This window comes from Chrysochloris asiatica, unplaced genomic scaffold, assembly GCF_000296735.1.
Source record: "Chrysochloris asiatica unplaced genomic scaffold, ChrAsi1.0 scaffold00004, whole genome shotgun sequence".
Taxonomy (NCBI): Eukaryota; Metazoa; Chordata; class Mammalia; order Afrosoricida; family Chrysochloridae; genus Chrysochloris; species Chrysochloris asiatica.
In genome coordinates, this window is record NW_006408522.1 from 16781013 (window position 1) to 16795031 (window position 14019).

Genomic DNA, 14019 nt, shown 5'->3' on the forward strand with positions numbered 1-14019 from the left:
AGGATGTTGCAGGACCAGGAGATATCTGGTTCTGTTGTACGGTGTTGCTGTTGGGGGAACTGACTTGACAAAAACAACAACAATTCTCTGAGATACCAGAAGCAAGAAGGGCAATAGTAATATTCTTTCAATTTTGTAGATGATGGTTTTTTGAACATCCTCAGAGACTTACAAGTGGATATCTAGAAAACAGTGAGAAAAATTGACTAGAGATTTTGGCAAAGAAACTACTTTGAGGGTTTTGTTTTAAAGAAAGCTTGAGTCTAGAAAGAATTTCCTTATTGTCTTCACAGAGTATCCTTAGTGTTATAACTTTGCATGAGTTGTTATCCCATTATAACTTTCCATTAAACTCTGTTTATTTCTGTGTTATCATTAGGAAATCCATTAAAATGGAAATGGCGTATGCATTTCAAAGTAATAAAATAGGGAACCTCAGGGGTTTCCCCAGGATTTGAAGTTCTTTGAGAAACAATTTAGACTTGTGCCAATACCTATATCTTCCTCCAGAAATTATTTTTCTTCATTACTAAGTGGCTTGGATTCCTGGTGTGGTTGTTGTTGTTGTTGTTATGTGCCATCGAGTCGGGTCCGACCCATAGCGACCCTGTACAGGGTTTCCGAGGGTGTAAATCTTTACGGGAGTAGAAAGCCTCATCTTTCTCCCGCGGAGCGGCTGGTAGTTTCGAACCGCTGACCTTAAGGTTCGCAGCCCGATTCGTAACCACTACGCTACCAGAGCTCCTTACTGTGGGTTAATGTGCTGGACTGCAAGGTCATTTTGAACTGCAAGATCATTGGTTCAACCTCACTAGCCACTCCTCGAAAACTCTATACAGGGTTCCTATGAGTTGGAACTGACTCAACAGCGCTTAATCACATCAACAACAGTGTGTGTCCAGCACCATACTATGTGTTGGGAATACATAGCAGGCATGTAGATAAATAAGCAATTAACACAAAGTATTCTAATATAAAGGATCTCTGGTGGCGATGTGAAATATGCACTGGACTGCTAATCAGAAATTGGCAATTCAAAACTGGCAGCCACTATGCAGAAGGAAAATGAGACTGTCTGCTCCCATAAAAATGTACAGCTTTGGAAACTCTTTGCAGGTCACTTTGCATTGGAACTGACTTGATGGCAGTGGGGTTTTGGTTATTCTAATTTAAGAGCTAGAGTCCTGGTGTGGCATTGTGGGATAAGTACTATACTGCAAGGTCTCTTTGAACCACAAGATCTGTGGTTAGTGTGGCACTGTGGGTTAGTGTGCCAGACTGCAAAGCCATTTGAACTGCAAGGTTGGTGGTTCAAGCTTACCAGTTGCTCTTTAGAAACCCTATGTAGGGTTACTATGGGTCAGAACCTACTCTACAGCACATAAGAACAACAACAACAGTTGAGAATACTAGAAGCTTTGGGGAAGGGTTAGGAAATTCTTAAGAAAGAGATGATGAGTGAAAGAGATTGGGGTTGAGATAAAACCAGTGGGAAATTGGTCAGACTATGCAATGCCCCACCCTTAAAGAAAGCAAGACTGGTGTCTTCAGGGAAGTGAAAACATTGTGGGGAGGGGAGGATAAAGAGAGAGAAGATGAGCTACTCTGAATAAAAAGATAATTCAAGCAAAAGGCATTTGAACATTCTCCTGAGCAATATGAATGAACACCTATTACAGTTTCCTAAAAGGAATGAGATTGTCCTCTTAGGGAGATTACTGGCAACAGGGAGAGATGGTGGTATCTTTCAGGATTACTGTGTATATGTTAGGGTTTAGAGATTTACCTTTTTTTTTTTTTGCTTGATTGCATTACCTCCAATTTATTGAGAACAGCTGGATTAAGAAAAGTCACTAGTTTATAATTTCTGTTAATTAGAACTGTCACAGAGAGGTTATGACAAGTAGGGAATTGTTTTCTTTTTCATTTGACTGGAATTAATAAGCATATCCATCTCTGAAGACATGAAAACAAAAAAATTAAACCTAAGCCCTCATTACAGTGGGTTCACATATTTGAGAAATTCAGGTAAGAATATATACGTTTTCCTTTCAACTACAATGGAAAACAACAGCAGTTTCCCCAGTTTAACATTGTATATTATTTTCTTTTGAAGTGTTGTCTATCTTTAAGGACTCTCTTCAGCTCTTAAAGTATAATTTTATAAGAAAACCAAAGTTAGAGACTACCTATTTTAAAAAAGCTATTTAAATGGAAATTACTTAGAGGAGGTTGGAGTCTTGTGCTTCTTAAATAGCCCTGATAAATTCTAGTAACTCAGAAGTTTTGGAAAGTCAAGAAAACAAAACAGGTAAGTCTCTGGGTAAGATGGGCCAGCAGTGAAAATATAAGGGAGCTTCAAATAGTTAAGGAAAATGGAATCGAAAGGTAATGGAATTTTTCCATGAACTTGTGTGTGTGTGTGTGTGTGTGTGTGGGGAGGACGAGGACACCCCGTTGTATGGCTGGAGGGTGGGGTGTGCCTAGAGAAGGGGAGATGCATTCACTGGGTGAGGGAAGAATGCTTTTTAGGCTTCAGCCGTTTTCTTTCTCCAAGACCTTACTGTGCCTTGTTCTATATACGGCATGCTCCTATATGTAAATATGTATAATGGTCTTTCTAATCATTCATTCCACTGAATCAGATGTTTAAGTCATATATATAATTTGGATTCCTGGTGTGGTGCTGTAGGATAAGCACTGGACTTTAAACCACTGGTCTACAGTTCAAACATAACAGCTGGTCCTTGAAAACTCTGTACAGGGTTGCTATGAGTTAGAACCGATTCTATAGCACTTAACAACAACAAACATTCTCAGAGTTTCAAAACTCACTAATTGTTAACTCAGATCCCCCCACCCCCTTAATTGAGCAATAGTTTCATATTATATATCTCTGTTGGTTGATGTCCTGGACTGCACGGTCAGTTTGAACTGCAAGGCCGGTGGTTCAAGCTCACCAGCCGCTCCTCAGAAACCCCATACAGGGTCGCTATGGGTCAGAACCGATTCGACAGCACTTAACAACTACAACAAATTATAATACCAGGCAACTTAAGCCTAATGGGTTCACAGTATAAGTGCAAAAAAGGCATTTAAAAGATTCAGATGGGCGGAACAAAGTAAGATCCTAATTACTCTAATGAGCTGGGTTCTTAAGCTTAAAAGTTTGATACAGAGAAGGGAGAACAAACTAGGTAGAGGGCCACAGTATACGTTACTTTTGGACTTCACCCCAGGTTATTGCTAATGCCTCAGTTGACTGGTATTCTTAGAGTCCTCATTTGGCACCGTAGGATAAAGTCTGGACTGCTAAACACAACATCAGCTGTTCAAATCCACCAGTGCTCCCTAGAAACCCTGTACAGGGTCCCTGTGAGTCAACACTTAACAACAAGGTGTTTCTAAGTACTGGTCTGCTCCTTTGCTCTAGTCACTGAGATGTGGCTAACAGGATTATTTTCATTAAAACAATCTTGACCATATTTCTTCTCTGCTTGAAAAAGTTCATTTGCTTCAATTTACCAACAAGTAGACTTCCCTTTACTCAAAATGGGAACCCTTCCTTTCCCCTCTCCTTGGTTTCTTCAGCTATGTTCTTTATACCTTACTGTTAATTGAAACTATAGACCTTCACTTTTGTTTGTCCCTAGTTAGTTCACTCTTCCCCCAGCCCTAGACTTAATGATAAAATTTCATGTCTCCGTTTCTCTAAGCAATTTTTTTTCAGACCTACTTTCTTCCTCATTCCGGTAGTATGACTGTTTTTACTACAGTAGCTCTGGAAGATTTGCCTGTTTGAGAAGTTTGGTTGTATAGTAAATCTATGGGTGGGTTGTCTCCATTTCACCTGAAAGGCAGTCAGTTGCTTTTCTTATGCTCATAGATTTTTTTTAAAAAATGCATTCTGTACAAGTCAATATTTTTTTGTGTTTGTAGATACCTGAAAAATGTCTGAAAATTCCAGTGACAGTGATTCATCTTGTGGTTGGACTGTCATCAATCATGAGGTATGCTATTTAATACTTTTAAGGTAATTTGTAATATTAAAGTGGACAGCAGTGACATAAAATGAGTTATTTGAGACAAGAAAAGCAGTTTCCATCAAGTTAATGTCTACTCACGGTGATTTCATGTGTGACTTCAGAGTTAAATAGCGCCATAGAGTTCTTTAAAGGCCAATGTTTTCCTACGTTTTGGCATAACGTTTCATTATGTGGTGCTTACATTTCCCATACTCACTAAACTTAACTGTTGAAAACTCTCCATGGATCATCATCTTCTACGTTATTGTGTATTGCTTTCCCCAGCTTTGAGACATTAAGCAAATACTTATTGAAAGCTTATTGTGGATCAAAGAGGCCCTGGTAGGATAGTATTGAAAGGGCTTGATTACTAACAAGAAGGTTGGTGGTGTGAACACACCAGCCACTCTGTGCGAGAAAGATGTGGCAGTGTTTCCGCAAAATCTGTACAGCCTTGGAAATCCTGCTGGGCAGTTCTGCTCTTTGCTTTAAGGTCACTGTGAGCTGGAATTGAGTTGCTGGCATTGGGTTTGGGTTTTTTTGGTGTTACGGGGCAGGCCCTTTGCTTGCTTTGCATGTATTCTTTCATAATTTTAACAACAACTCTGTAGTAGATATTCTTTCATTCTCATTTTACAGTTGAGAAAGCAAAAGATTAAAGTGATCCAGTAATTTGGCTAAAGTTACATAACTTTAAAATAGCAGAGCCTGGCTTTGAGCAAACCAGAAAGGAACATGCAAAACATGTGTTCCTCTAGTGTTATGTAAAGTATCAGTAGTGCTTGCCAAGAAAAGAATTGTGGGTAAAATTTATGACAATATGATTGTTTTAAATAGAAGAATGAGGTTACATGATTCATTGTTGTTAGCTACCTGATGAGTTCATTGTGATTTGTGGTGACCCCGTGTATGCCTAGTAAAACTCCATCGGGTTTTCAAGGGTGCAGATGGCCAGGCTTGCCTTGCAAAGTGTCCAAGTGCCATCTACCTGTCAACTAGTCAAGAACGTAACTGTGTGTGCCACCTAGGGGCTCTGTTACATGATTGTTGCTAACTGCCATCCAGTTGGTTCTGACTCGTAGCGACCCGATATATAGGCTTTCCAAGGTATAGATGGTGAGTTTGAACTGCTGGCCTTGTGGTTAGCAGTCCATTGTTACCCTACAGTGATCGTCACACCAGAAATCCATACACAATAAAAATGTATTTATTTTCTGCATGCATAATAAACACTAGTGGTAATATATGTCCGTTGTAGGACAGTCAATATTGATGAACAAAAAAAGTAAAAATCATACCTGTTCACAGTTTTTATGGAGCTTCCTATTTGTTTTTAGGATTTCTTAAGCCACACTTGTTTTCCCTAATAATAATAATAATAATAATTTAATAATTACTTTGATCATATAAAGTTTGGACACTTTGTTATTCATTTACTGTTGAAAATAACCTCAACAAAATAAATGTGGCTTTATCTGTATGAAAGGTTCAAAATTAAACCGCGCCTGTTCTGATGGAGATTGGAGTTCTTTCTTGTATGTTTGTTTATCCAATCATAAATGACTTCGTGATTTTTTTAAATATAGAAAACTTGTTTTCTCCAAAGCATAAATAACAATCCGATAGCTAGTTACCAAGTTCTAGTCTTCCTTGATAATGTCTCTTATGTGTCATTTTTCTTTCCCATTGCCACCGTTCTGGTTTAGGACACAACTGCTCTTCCCTGCAACTCCAAAGTCTTACGTTTAAAATTAGAGTTTTCTTTAGAGCTTAACTAAGTTATTCTTCCCATTAACCATTTAATTTTTTGCTGTCTTGAGTCACTTTATCAGGAGAACACAGATGTTTGGATTTTTATTTTATTTTATTTTATTTTTTATTGTGAATTGAGTGTGGTGGTGGTAGAGGTTACTTACCGTGGAGTCGGCTCTGACTCACAGCGACCCTGTACAGAATTTCCGAGACTGTATAAATATTTAAGGAAGCAGAAAGCCTCATCTTTCTCCTGAGGAACAGCTGGTAGTTTTGAACCTCAGACCTTGATGTTTGCAGTCTGATTCGTAACCGCTACGCTACCAGAGCTCCTTAGGTTTATAGAAAAGATCATCCGTTGTATGTTCAGCAAGATATTTGGATTTTATGGATTAAACTGTAGGAAAAAAATGTCTGGGAGTAGGGAGTGGAAAGGGCAGCATCACTTAGTATTCTTAGCTTTATTTTGTTAATTAAGATAGGGGAAAAAAGTAAGATCCCTGTTCAACACTATTAAAGAAAAGATGGTCTGAAATCAAAGTAGGAAGGACACCCTCAGAAGAGAAGTTTAAAAAGTAAATTTACTGCGTTTAGTGCTTCCATTTTAGTCCATACTTCTCTTAAGTAACAGAAATATACTACAAGTGGATGCATTTAACAAACAGAAATTTATTCCTTCATAATCTAAGAGACTAGAAGTCCACCACTTGTCTGTCAATTGTCATACCATGGTGACTTGCATGTTGCTGTGATGCTGGAAGCTATGCCACGGGTGTTGGGAATACCAGCAGGGTCACCTATGGTGGACAGCTTTCAGTGGAGTTTCCAGACTAAGACTAGGAAGAAGGAGCGTTAGACTACTTCTGAATGCCTACCCATTGAAAAACCTTATGACTAGCAATGGAACATTGTCCTGCATAGTAACGGAAGATGAACCCCTTGGGTTGGAAGGCATTCAAAACACGACTGGGGAAGAGTTGCCACCTCAAAGTAGAGTTGACCTTGATGACATGAATAGAGTAAAGGGTTTGGGACAGTCATTTTCTGATAGAAGAACACTTGAAGAGAAACAGTTATAAAAATCCATTAATAATCGGAACATGGAATTATGAAGTATAAATTTAGGAAAACTGGAAGTTGTCAAAAATGAAGTAGGGTGTTTAAAAATTGATATTTACAGGCATTAGTGAGCTGAAATGGAACTGGCATTGGTTACATTTTGAGTCTGACAATCATGATTTACTGTGCTGGGAACAGCAAATTCAAGAGGAATGGTGTCATACTTATTGTCACAAAGAACATTTAAAGATCTATCTTGCAGTATGCTGTCTATGATAGGATAATATCTATATGTCTACAAGGAAGACTGATTAATACCACTATTATTCAAATTTAAGTACCAGCCACTAAAGCCAGTGGTGATGAAATTGAAGAATTCTATGAACTTCTTCAGTCTGAAATTAATCAAACATGTAATCAAGATGTATTGATAATTACTGGTGATTGGAATGTGAATACTGGAAGCAAAGAGGAAGGACCAATAATTGGGAAATATGGCCTTGATGAAAGAAATGATGCTGGAGATCGCATGATAGAATTTTGTACAGAACAATGACTTGTTTATTGCAAATAACTTTTTTAAACAGCATAAAAGATGACTATACACATGGAACTGAAGGAAGAGTCTAAGCTGCACTGGCAAAAAGCAAGCCTCCAGGAATTGATGGAATATAAATTGAAGTCTTTGAACAAATGATGAAGCACTGGAGACATTTACTCATATATGCTAAGAAATTTGGAAGACAACTACCTAGCCAAATGATTGTGCCAGGCAGAGATCCATATTTTTGCCCATTCCAAAGAGAAGTAGCCCAAGACAATGTGGAAATTATCAAACAATATCATTATTATCACATGCAAGTATAATTTTGCTGAAGATTATTCAAAACGGCTGTGCAACAGTACACAACCTTGCTTCTTGGAAGTTAAGAGGACTTAAAATACTTCCTGAGTAAGTACTACAGCCTTCAGTATGGATTGCATTTCAATGTAAAGAAAACAAAATTCCTCACAACTGGACCAATAAATAACATGGTAATTGGCGAAAAGTTTGAAATTGTCAAAGACTTCGTTTTGCTTGGATCTACAATCAACACTCATGGAATCAGCAGTCAAGAAATCAAACATCATACTGCATTAGGCAAATCTGCTGCACAAGATTTTTGGAAAGTGTTCAGTAGCAGTGTTACCAGTTTGAGGACTAAGATGAGCTTGACCCAAGCCTTGGTATTTTCAGTAGCGTCATATGCATGTGAAAGTTGGACAGTGAATAAGGAAGACTGTGGAAGAATTGATGCATTTGAGTTATGAGTTGGAGAAGAATATTAAAAGTACCATGGACTTCCAGAAGAACAAACAAATCTAATGTTGGAAGAAGTACAGCCAGAATGCACCTTAGGAGCTGGTGTGGTAAGCCTTCGTCTCCCATATTTTGGGTACATCTTCAGGAAGGAGCAGTCCCTTAAGAAGGACATCATGCTCGGTAAAGTGGAGGGTCAGCGAAAAAGAGGAAGACCCCCAATATGATGGATTGGCACAGTGGCCGAAGCAGTGGGCTCCATTGTAACAATTGTGAGGATGGTACAGTATTGAACAATGACTAAGTTCTGTTGTGCAGTAGGGTCACTATGAGTCAGAATCAAGTTGAGGGGACCTAACAACAAAGAAGTCCAAATTCAGAGTGCCAACTCAGTGGGAAGACTTTCTCTTTGATGGTTCTGGAGAAAGGGCCATGTCTCCTCTTTCAGCTTCTGTAGGCCCAACTTCACAATATAGGGACCCCAGCTCCGAAGGACATCCTCCACTCCTGACTCTTCTGTCTTGGTGACAGTGGTTCCCTCTAAGCTCTGCTTGCTTGTTTAATTTCTTTGATATCGCAAGACATTCATTAAATATACAGCCTAATTCTGTACATCACTTCCAGCCTCACAAGCATCACAGAAGTGTAGTTATTGCAACAGATAAAAGAATCACATCAGATCAGAGCTGATCATATCATAAGGTTGATTACATCATCACATAACTGCCAATCCTCTGAAAATCATGGCCCAATCAAGTTGACACTTTGGAGAGACACAGTTCAACCCATGACGATACCCTTAAACATATATTAATTAGTATGCATTCTATGACAAGCAGTTGTTTGTATGTGGCTGTGTATCTTAATAGGTTACACGTTTGAATTTGGAATTTGAATTTTTATACCTCAAAACATCTAGTAGAGTACCTTGCCTATGGTCATTCCACGAATATTGAATGGACAAAAGTGAATAGAAACAGGTTCAGAAACTGTCAGTCTTTGAGTTTAAAACGTATCCCTTAGTCGTATAAAATAGTGGAGCCAGAGCGTGCACTTTTGGAGCTGACTTGATACAGAAATTAAACTGGTAACTCCATTCAACCTTTCTTGTCAGAGGCCCTTCTCTGGGCTAAGATGAACATTCTATTCCCTTTGAAAAGGAGCCCTAGAGGCACAGTGCTTTAAGCACTGGGCTAATTGAAAGGTCCTGTCACTCCTTAGCAGAAAGGTGGTGCAGTCTCCTTCAATAAAGATTAACAGCCTCAGACACCCTATGGGGCAGTTTTACTGTGAGTTGCTCTGAGTTGGAGTTAACTCCTTGTTAGTGAGTTTGTGTGGTGTCCCTCGGAGTATGACAGCATATGAGACTTTAAATAATGGAAGCATCTAGGTAAGTGTCAAATCCAGCTTTGAGCAGTTGATAGGCAAATAATTTTTGGTGATAATCACTTTTTCCCTAGGGGTCTGATATAGAGATGGTGAATTCGGAACATGGTGCAGCCAGTGACAGCCGGGAGCTCACTCCAGAGTGTGTATCTGTGGAGCAAGAGAAAGTACAAGAATTCCAGTTAGAGCTGGGAGGTAAGATGTAAAAACGATGCCTTTTTTAGGGGCTGTAGTGCGGGTTACATGATGCTGCATGCATACTGATATGTAAGGGTGCTTCAAAAAGTTTGTGGGAAAAAGGAATTAAAATATGGTAGAATTTTTCCATGAACTTTTTGAAGCTCCCTTGTATATGTTTGGGCCTCCTGATACTGTGATACTACTGCAGGTGTAACCAGTGACCTAATATTGATATGGTTTAATATGAATTTATTTCTCATACTTCGGACATATTGTCAGGAGGGACCAGTTGCTGGAGAAGGATATCATGTTTAGTAAGATGGAGGTCAGAGAAAAAGAGGAAGATCCCCAGCAAGATGGATTGGCAAAGTGGCAGCATCATGGGCTCAAGCGTGGCAACAGTAGTGAGGTTGGCCCAGGATTGGGTAGTGTTTCGTTCTGTTATACATTGGGTCGCTATGAGTCGGTATCGACTCGATAGCACCTAACAACAACAACATGAATTTATTTTGACAAGTTTAATACATATTTGTCATACTAATAATACTTATTAGTATTATTAAGACTAGCAATGTACAAAATTATTTAAATATCCAAAGGGATTTTCTAAACTTAATTTATCTCCTGCTTTAGGGTACTCTGATTAGAGGTGATAAATGGTATTTGTCACGCTGTGTTGTATCAGTGTTATAAATGCTTCTTGTGGGATTTGATACCTACACTGATTCTGTAGAGAAATACTGGTTCCGAAAGCATGCATACTTATCTTAATATCTACATTATTAATTATTTATAAAAATTGCATTAGAATTTTAAGTAAACAGAACATTTTTCAACTTGAAAATAGAATGGATGTGTAGAAGCCAGAAAAATATAATAGATTATACCACTTTGGGTTTTTCTTCCGCCTATATGTGGGTTTAAAAAGCCATTCTGCAGCATAATGGCTCAGAGATCCCTTTGAGATCTCAATCTGAAAACTAGATGGTCTCTCCCAAGAAACATATACGTGAAAAAATTTTCCATGTTCTTTAAGTCTTATTTTTTAGTGTTTTTAAAGTATTATTATTATAAAGAAATTATAACTTAAGGCATACTTTTGATTCTTGTTTGAATGAATTTTAAGAATTTAGGATATCAAGTATCTGATAACGGGTTTTCCATATAAACAAGTTTTATAAACACCTTAGATTGATAAGTACTTTGATATTGCAAGTTATTTTATTTACATAGCTAAATTGGTTTTCATATAAGTTGTTGGCCTTAATACAGTTTAATTAAAATTATCCCTTGACAGTTTCAGGTAATTATATTTGAAATACAGAGATCTTGTCAGCAATAGGATAGTAACTATTATAATTGTATGACATTTTATTAAATCCACTTTAGCAAATTAGGAATAGATTTTCTCTAGCTACACTGTAATTATAGGTAGAATAGAAAAAGTCAAGAAAGTGTTTTGAATGAAATATTTTGATCTATTTTTGCTTTGTATTAGAAAGCAGCCAGACTTCCACACTGGTGATTGGAAAAACTGTGTATGCTGCTATGGAAGAAACCAAGTCTGTACGTGCGGTATGTTTATATTTCATGATAATTAGGATTCCTTAGAGAATGCAATCAAAACCTTCATTTCTAGTTGTACATTATATTCTTATTTTAATGACAAGCAACTTTTATTAAAAAGTTTGAGATACCACAGGTTGGTCAGCTTTAAGGTTAAAGTAAGCTTCTATTTTGACTTTATGCTAAGTGAGATATCTTTTAATTTAGAAAGTGATTTCTTGATAATGTATTAGAGAACTGTTCTTTTCATCTCTAACTGTTTTTCTTGGAAGCAGATTGCATTCTTTTCTTCTTTGAACTTTTTATTGTAGTTTGGGTGAAAGTTAACAGAGAGTACTAGTTTTCATTGAGCAGTTTATAAACATTTTGTTTTGTGACTTTGGTTGTAACTATATTCTCCTACTTCGACATCCCTAAGTTTATCCATTTGCTCTTCTTTACTTCCTCTGTCTGCCTTTTGAGCTTTGTTTTTTGGACAAATTCTGCTCTTTTGACCTCCTATGGTTGATTGTTTTGAGGGGGCCTGTCTCTGTTGTTTGGTTGAAAATTGACCCCCGGGGTTACTGCTTCAGGCTTGAACGATTCTAAATGTTTTAAGTCTGATCTTTTTTTATGATTTTCAATTTTTGTTCTACTTTTTTACTCCCTTTGTCTAAGACCTTCTGTTGTGATCTTGGTCAAAGTTGAGTAGGTTGCATTATTGAATTATATTGGGAAATTAAGCCATTATGGTTCATATCTAAAATGAAGGTTAGTTTTGAAATTTGAGAACAAATTAAATCTTGTCCTTTGGAATTTTACTTGACTTATTGATAAAAATAGATAGCCAGATGATCTTGCCATGGTATTGCTGTTGATATTTCATATAATTTTTCCATGAATTTTTGAGGCCCTCGATATAAACAGAAAAATTAACTAAGTCTTTTATGTGTTCCCTGACTGCACAGGTCTGCTTTAATAGGCCCGTGAAACTGGTGAGAGAAATGAGCTCTTTTTTTCTGGGGCCAGTGGGGAGCTCAGCATCTGCAGCTTACTAGGAACATGTATCCTGCTCTGATTCTTAGAGTTGCCAAGGGACTTGGTGGTGTTTTCAAACTCGGCATAATCCTTTCCTATTTGGCAAGAATTATATCTGCTGTTTTGACTTTAAGCTGTCCTGACACTTGAGCTGAATCGGGCTACTAATCTCACAGTAGCAGTTCGAAACTACCAGCTGTTCTGTAGGATAAATGTGAGGCTTTCTGCTCCCGTAAAGATTTATAGCCTCGGAAACCCTATACAGGGTTGCTGTGAGTCGGAACCGACTCCATGGCACATAACCACCATCACCCACCACTTGAGCTGTGTAAAAAATATAAAGCTGTTAAATGATTTTTGCACTCACTGTCTCTGAAATAATTTCTTCAGGCAGAGGAGGAAAAGTCACCTGAAGACACTGCCTATTTTGGAACTGTTAGTGACGATTCTGATATTGTTACCCTTGAGCCACCGAAGTTAGAAGAAATTGGAACTCAAGAAGAAGCTGTAATTGTTGAAGAAGCACAGAGCCCAGAAGACTTTAACATGGGTTCTTCCTCTAGCAGCCAGTATACATTCTGTCCACCAGAAATAGGTAAGAATTCTAGAGAGAACACTGATAGAGACTTACACACTTGTATAACCACATTGTATACAGTGGATTGTTTTCTAACCTTGGGTAAAACTGTGGGGTTTTGTTGTTGTTGTTAAATCTGTTCTATTTAGTGATTTCTTAGACTCTAGAGTATAGAGCACATCAGTTCTTTGCCATAGCAATAAATACCATTGAAAAATAATTGAATAAAAGACTAGAATAGGTCTTTAAGGCAATCTGTTGATGTTTTAGGCACTCCAAAAAGAATTTGCTTTTTTTTTTTTTTTTCAGATCTCTAGAAGACTTGTGAGAGATTAAATAATTTAGTATTTAAAAGGAAAATGTTAACATTTTTACTTATAATAGTATACATTGTGTATTATAGAAAATAGTGAAAGTTCACAAAGTCTTTCAGATTCACTAAGTATTTAGTCATTCCACAAACAGTTATTTAGTGCATGCCATGTGCCAAAAAGGGCTTCAGGGGCAGCTGTAGAGCAGTATCCCAAAGCTCCTGACCTTTCCATCTTTCATTGCAGATTGTGATACGAAAATGTACCTATTATAATTCACATTATTAATGCAGCTAATTCTCATTGTTCAGACAGAGTCATTTGAAGAGTAAAGTGTAAGTTGTTGCGCTATTTGCCCTCCACCGTTATGTGACTTGGATTTAGAAATAGGCTGGTACCGTAGTAGTTACAAATCAGGCTGCTAATCTCACAGTCAGCAATTCGAAACTACCAGGTGTTCTCAGGAGAAAGAGGAGGCTTTCTGCTCCCATAAAGATTTATAGCCTTGGAAACCCTGTACAGGTTTGGTTGCAATCCCCAAAATGTAACTATACTCTCCTACTTCGACATCCCTGAGTTTATCCATTTCCATTTGTTCTTCTTTCCTGCCCCTATCTGCCTTATGAGTCAGAATCGACTCCACTGCATATAACAACAACAACGAATACGAATATTCAGATGAATTTTCCGGAAGATTTCATAAGACACCCACCCATAATTAACTCAGTTATTAATCCACAGTTATAAATTAAGAGTGAATTATGGAAGAAAAGCCTTAGAAAATTTCAAATGATTCTAAGTATTTCCTAATTTGATGGAAAACTATGGGACATCTTGGATTTTCTG

At 37.6% G+C, this 14019-nt stretch overlaps 1 protein-coding gene across 2 annotated transcripts in view; it reads left to right on the top strand.

The window, feature by feature from the left end:
• The first annotated feature begins 3950 nt into the window (after positions 1–3950).
• Positions 3951–14019, top strand: part of CCPG1 (cell cycle progression 1) — a 28877-nt gene continuing 18808 nt past the window's right edge. For both annotated transcript variants that reach the window (XM_006831625.1, XM_006831626.1), the window contains exons 1-4: positions 3951–4010; positions 9597–9717; positions 11201–11277; positions 12676–12880. In XM_006831625.1, coding sequence (XP_006831688.1) covers positions 3951–4010; positions 9597–9717; positions 11201–11277; positions 12676–12880 — 463 coding nt within the window. The remainder of the gene's footprint in view (positions 4011–9596; positions 9718–11200; positions 11278–12675; positions 12881–14019) is intronic.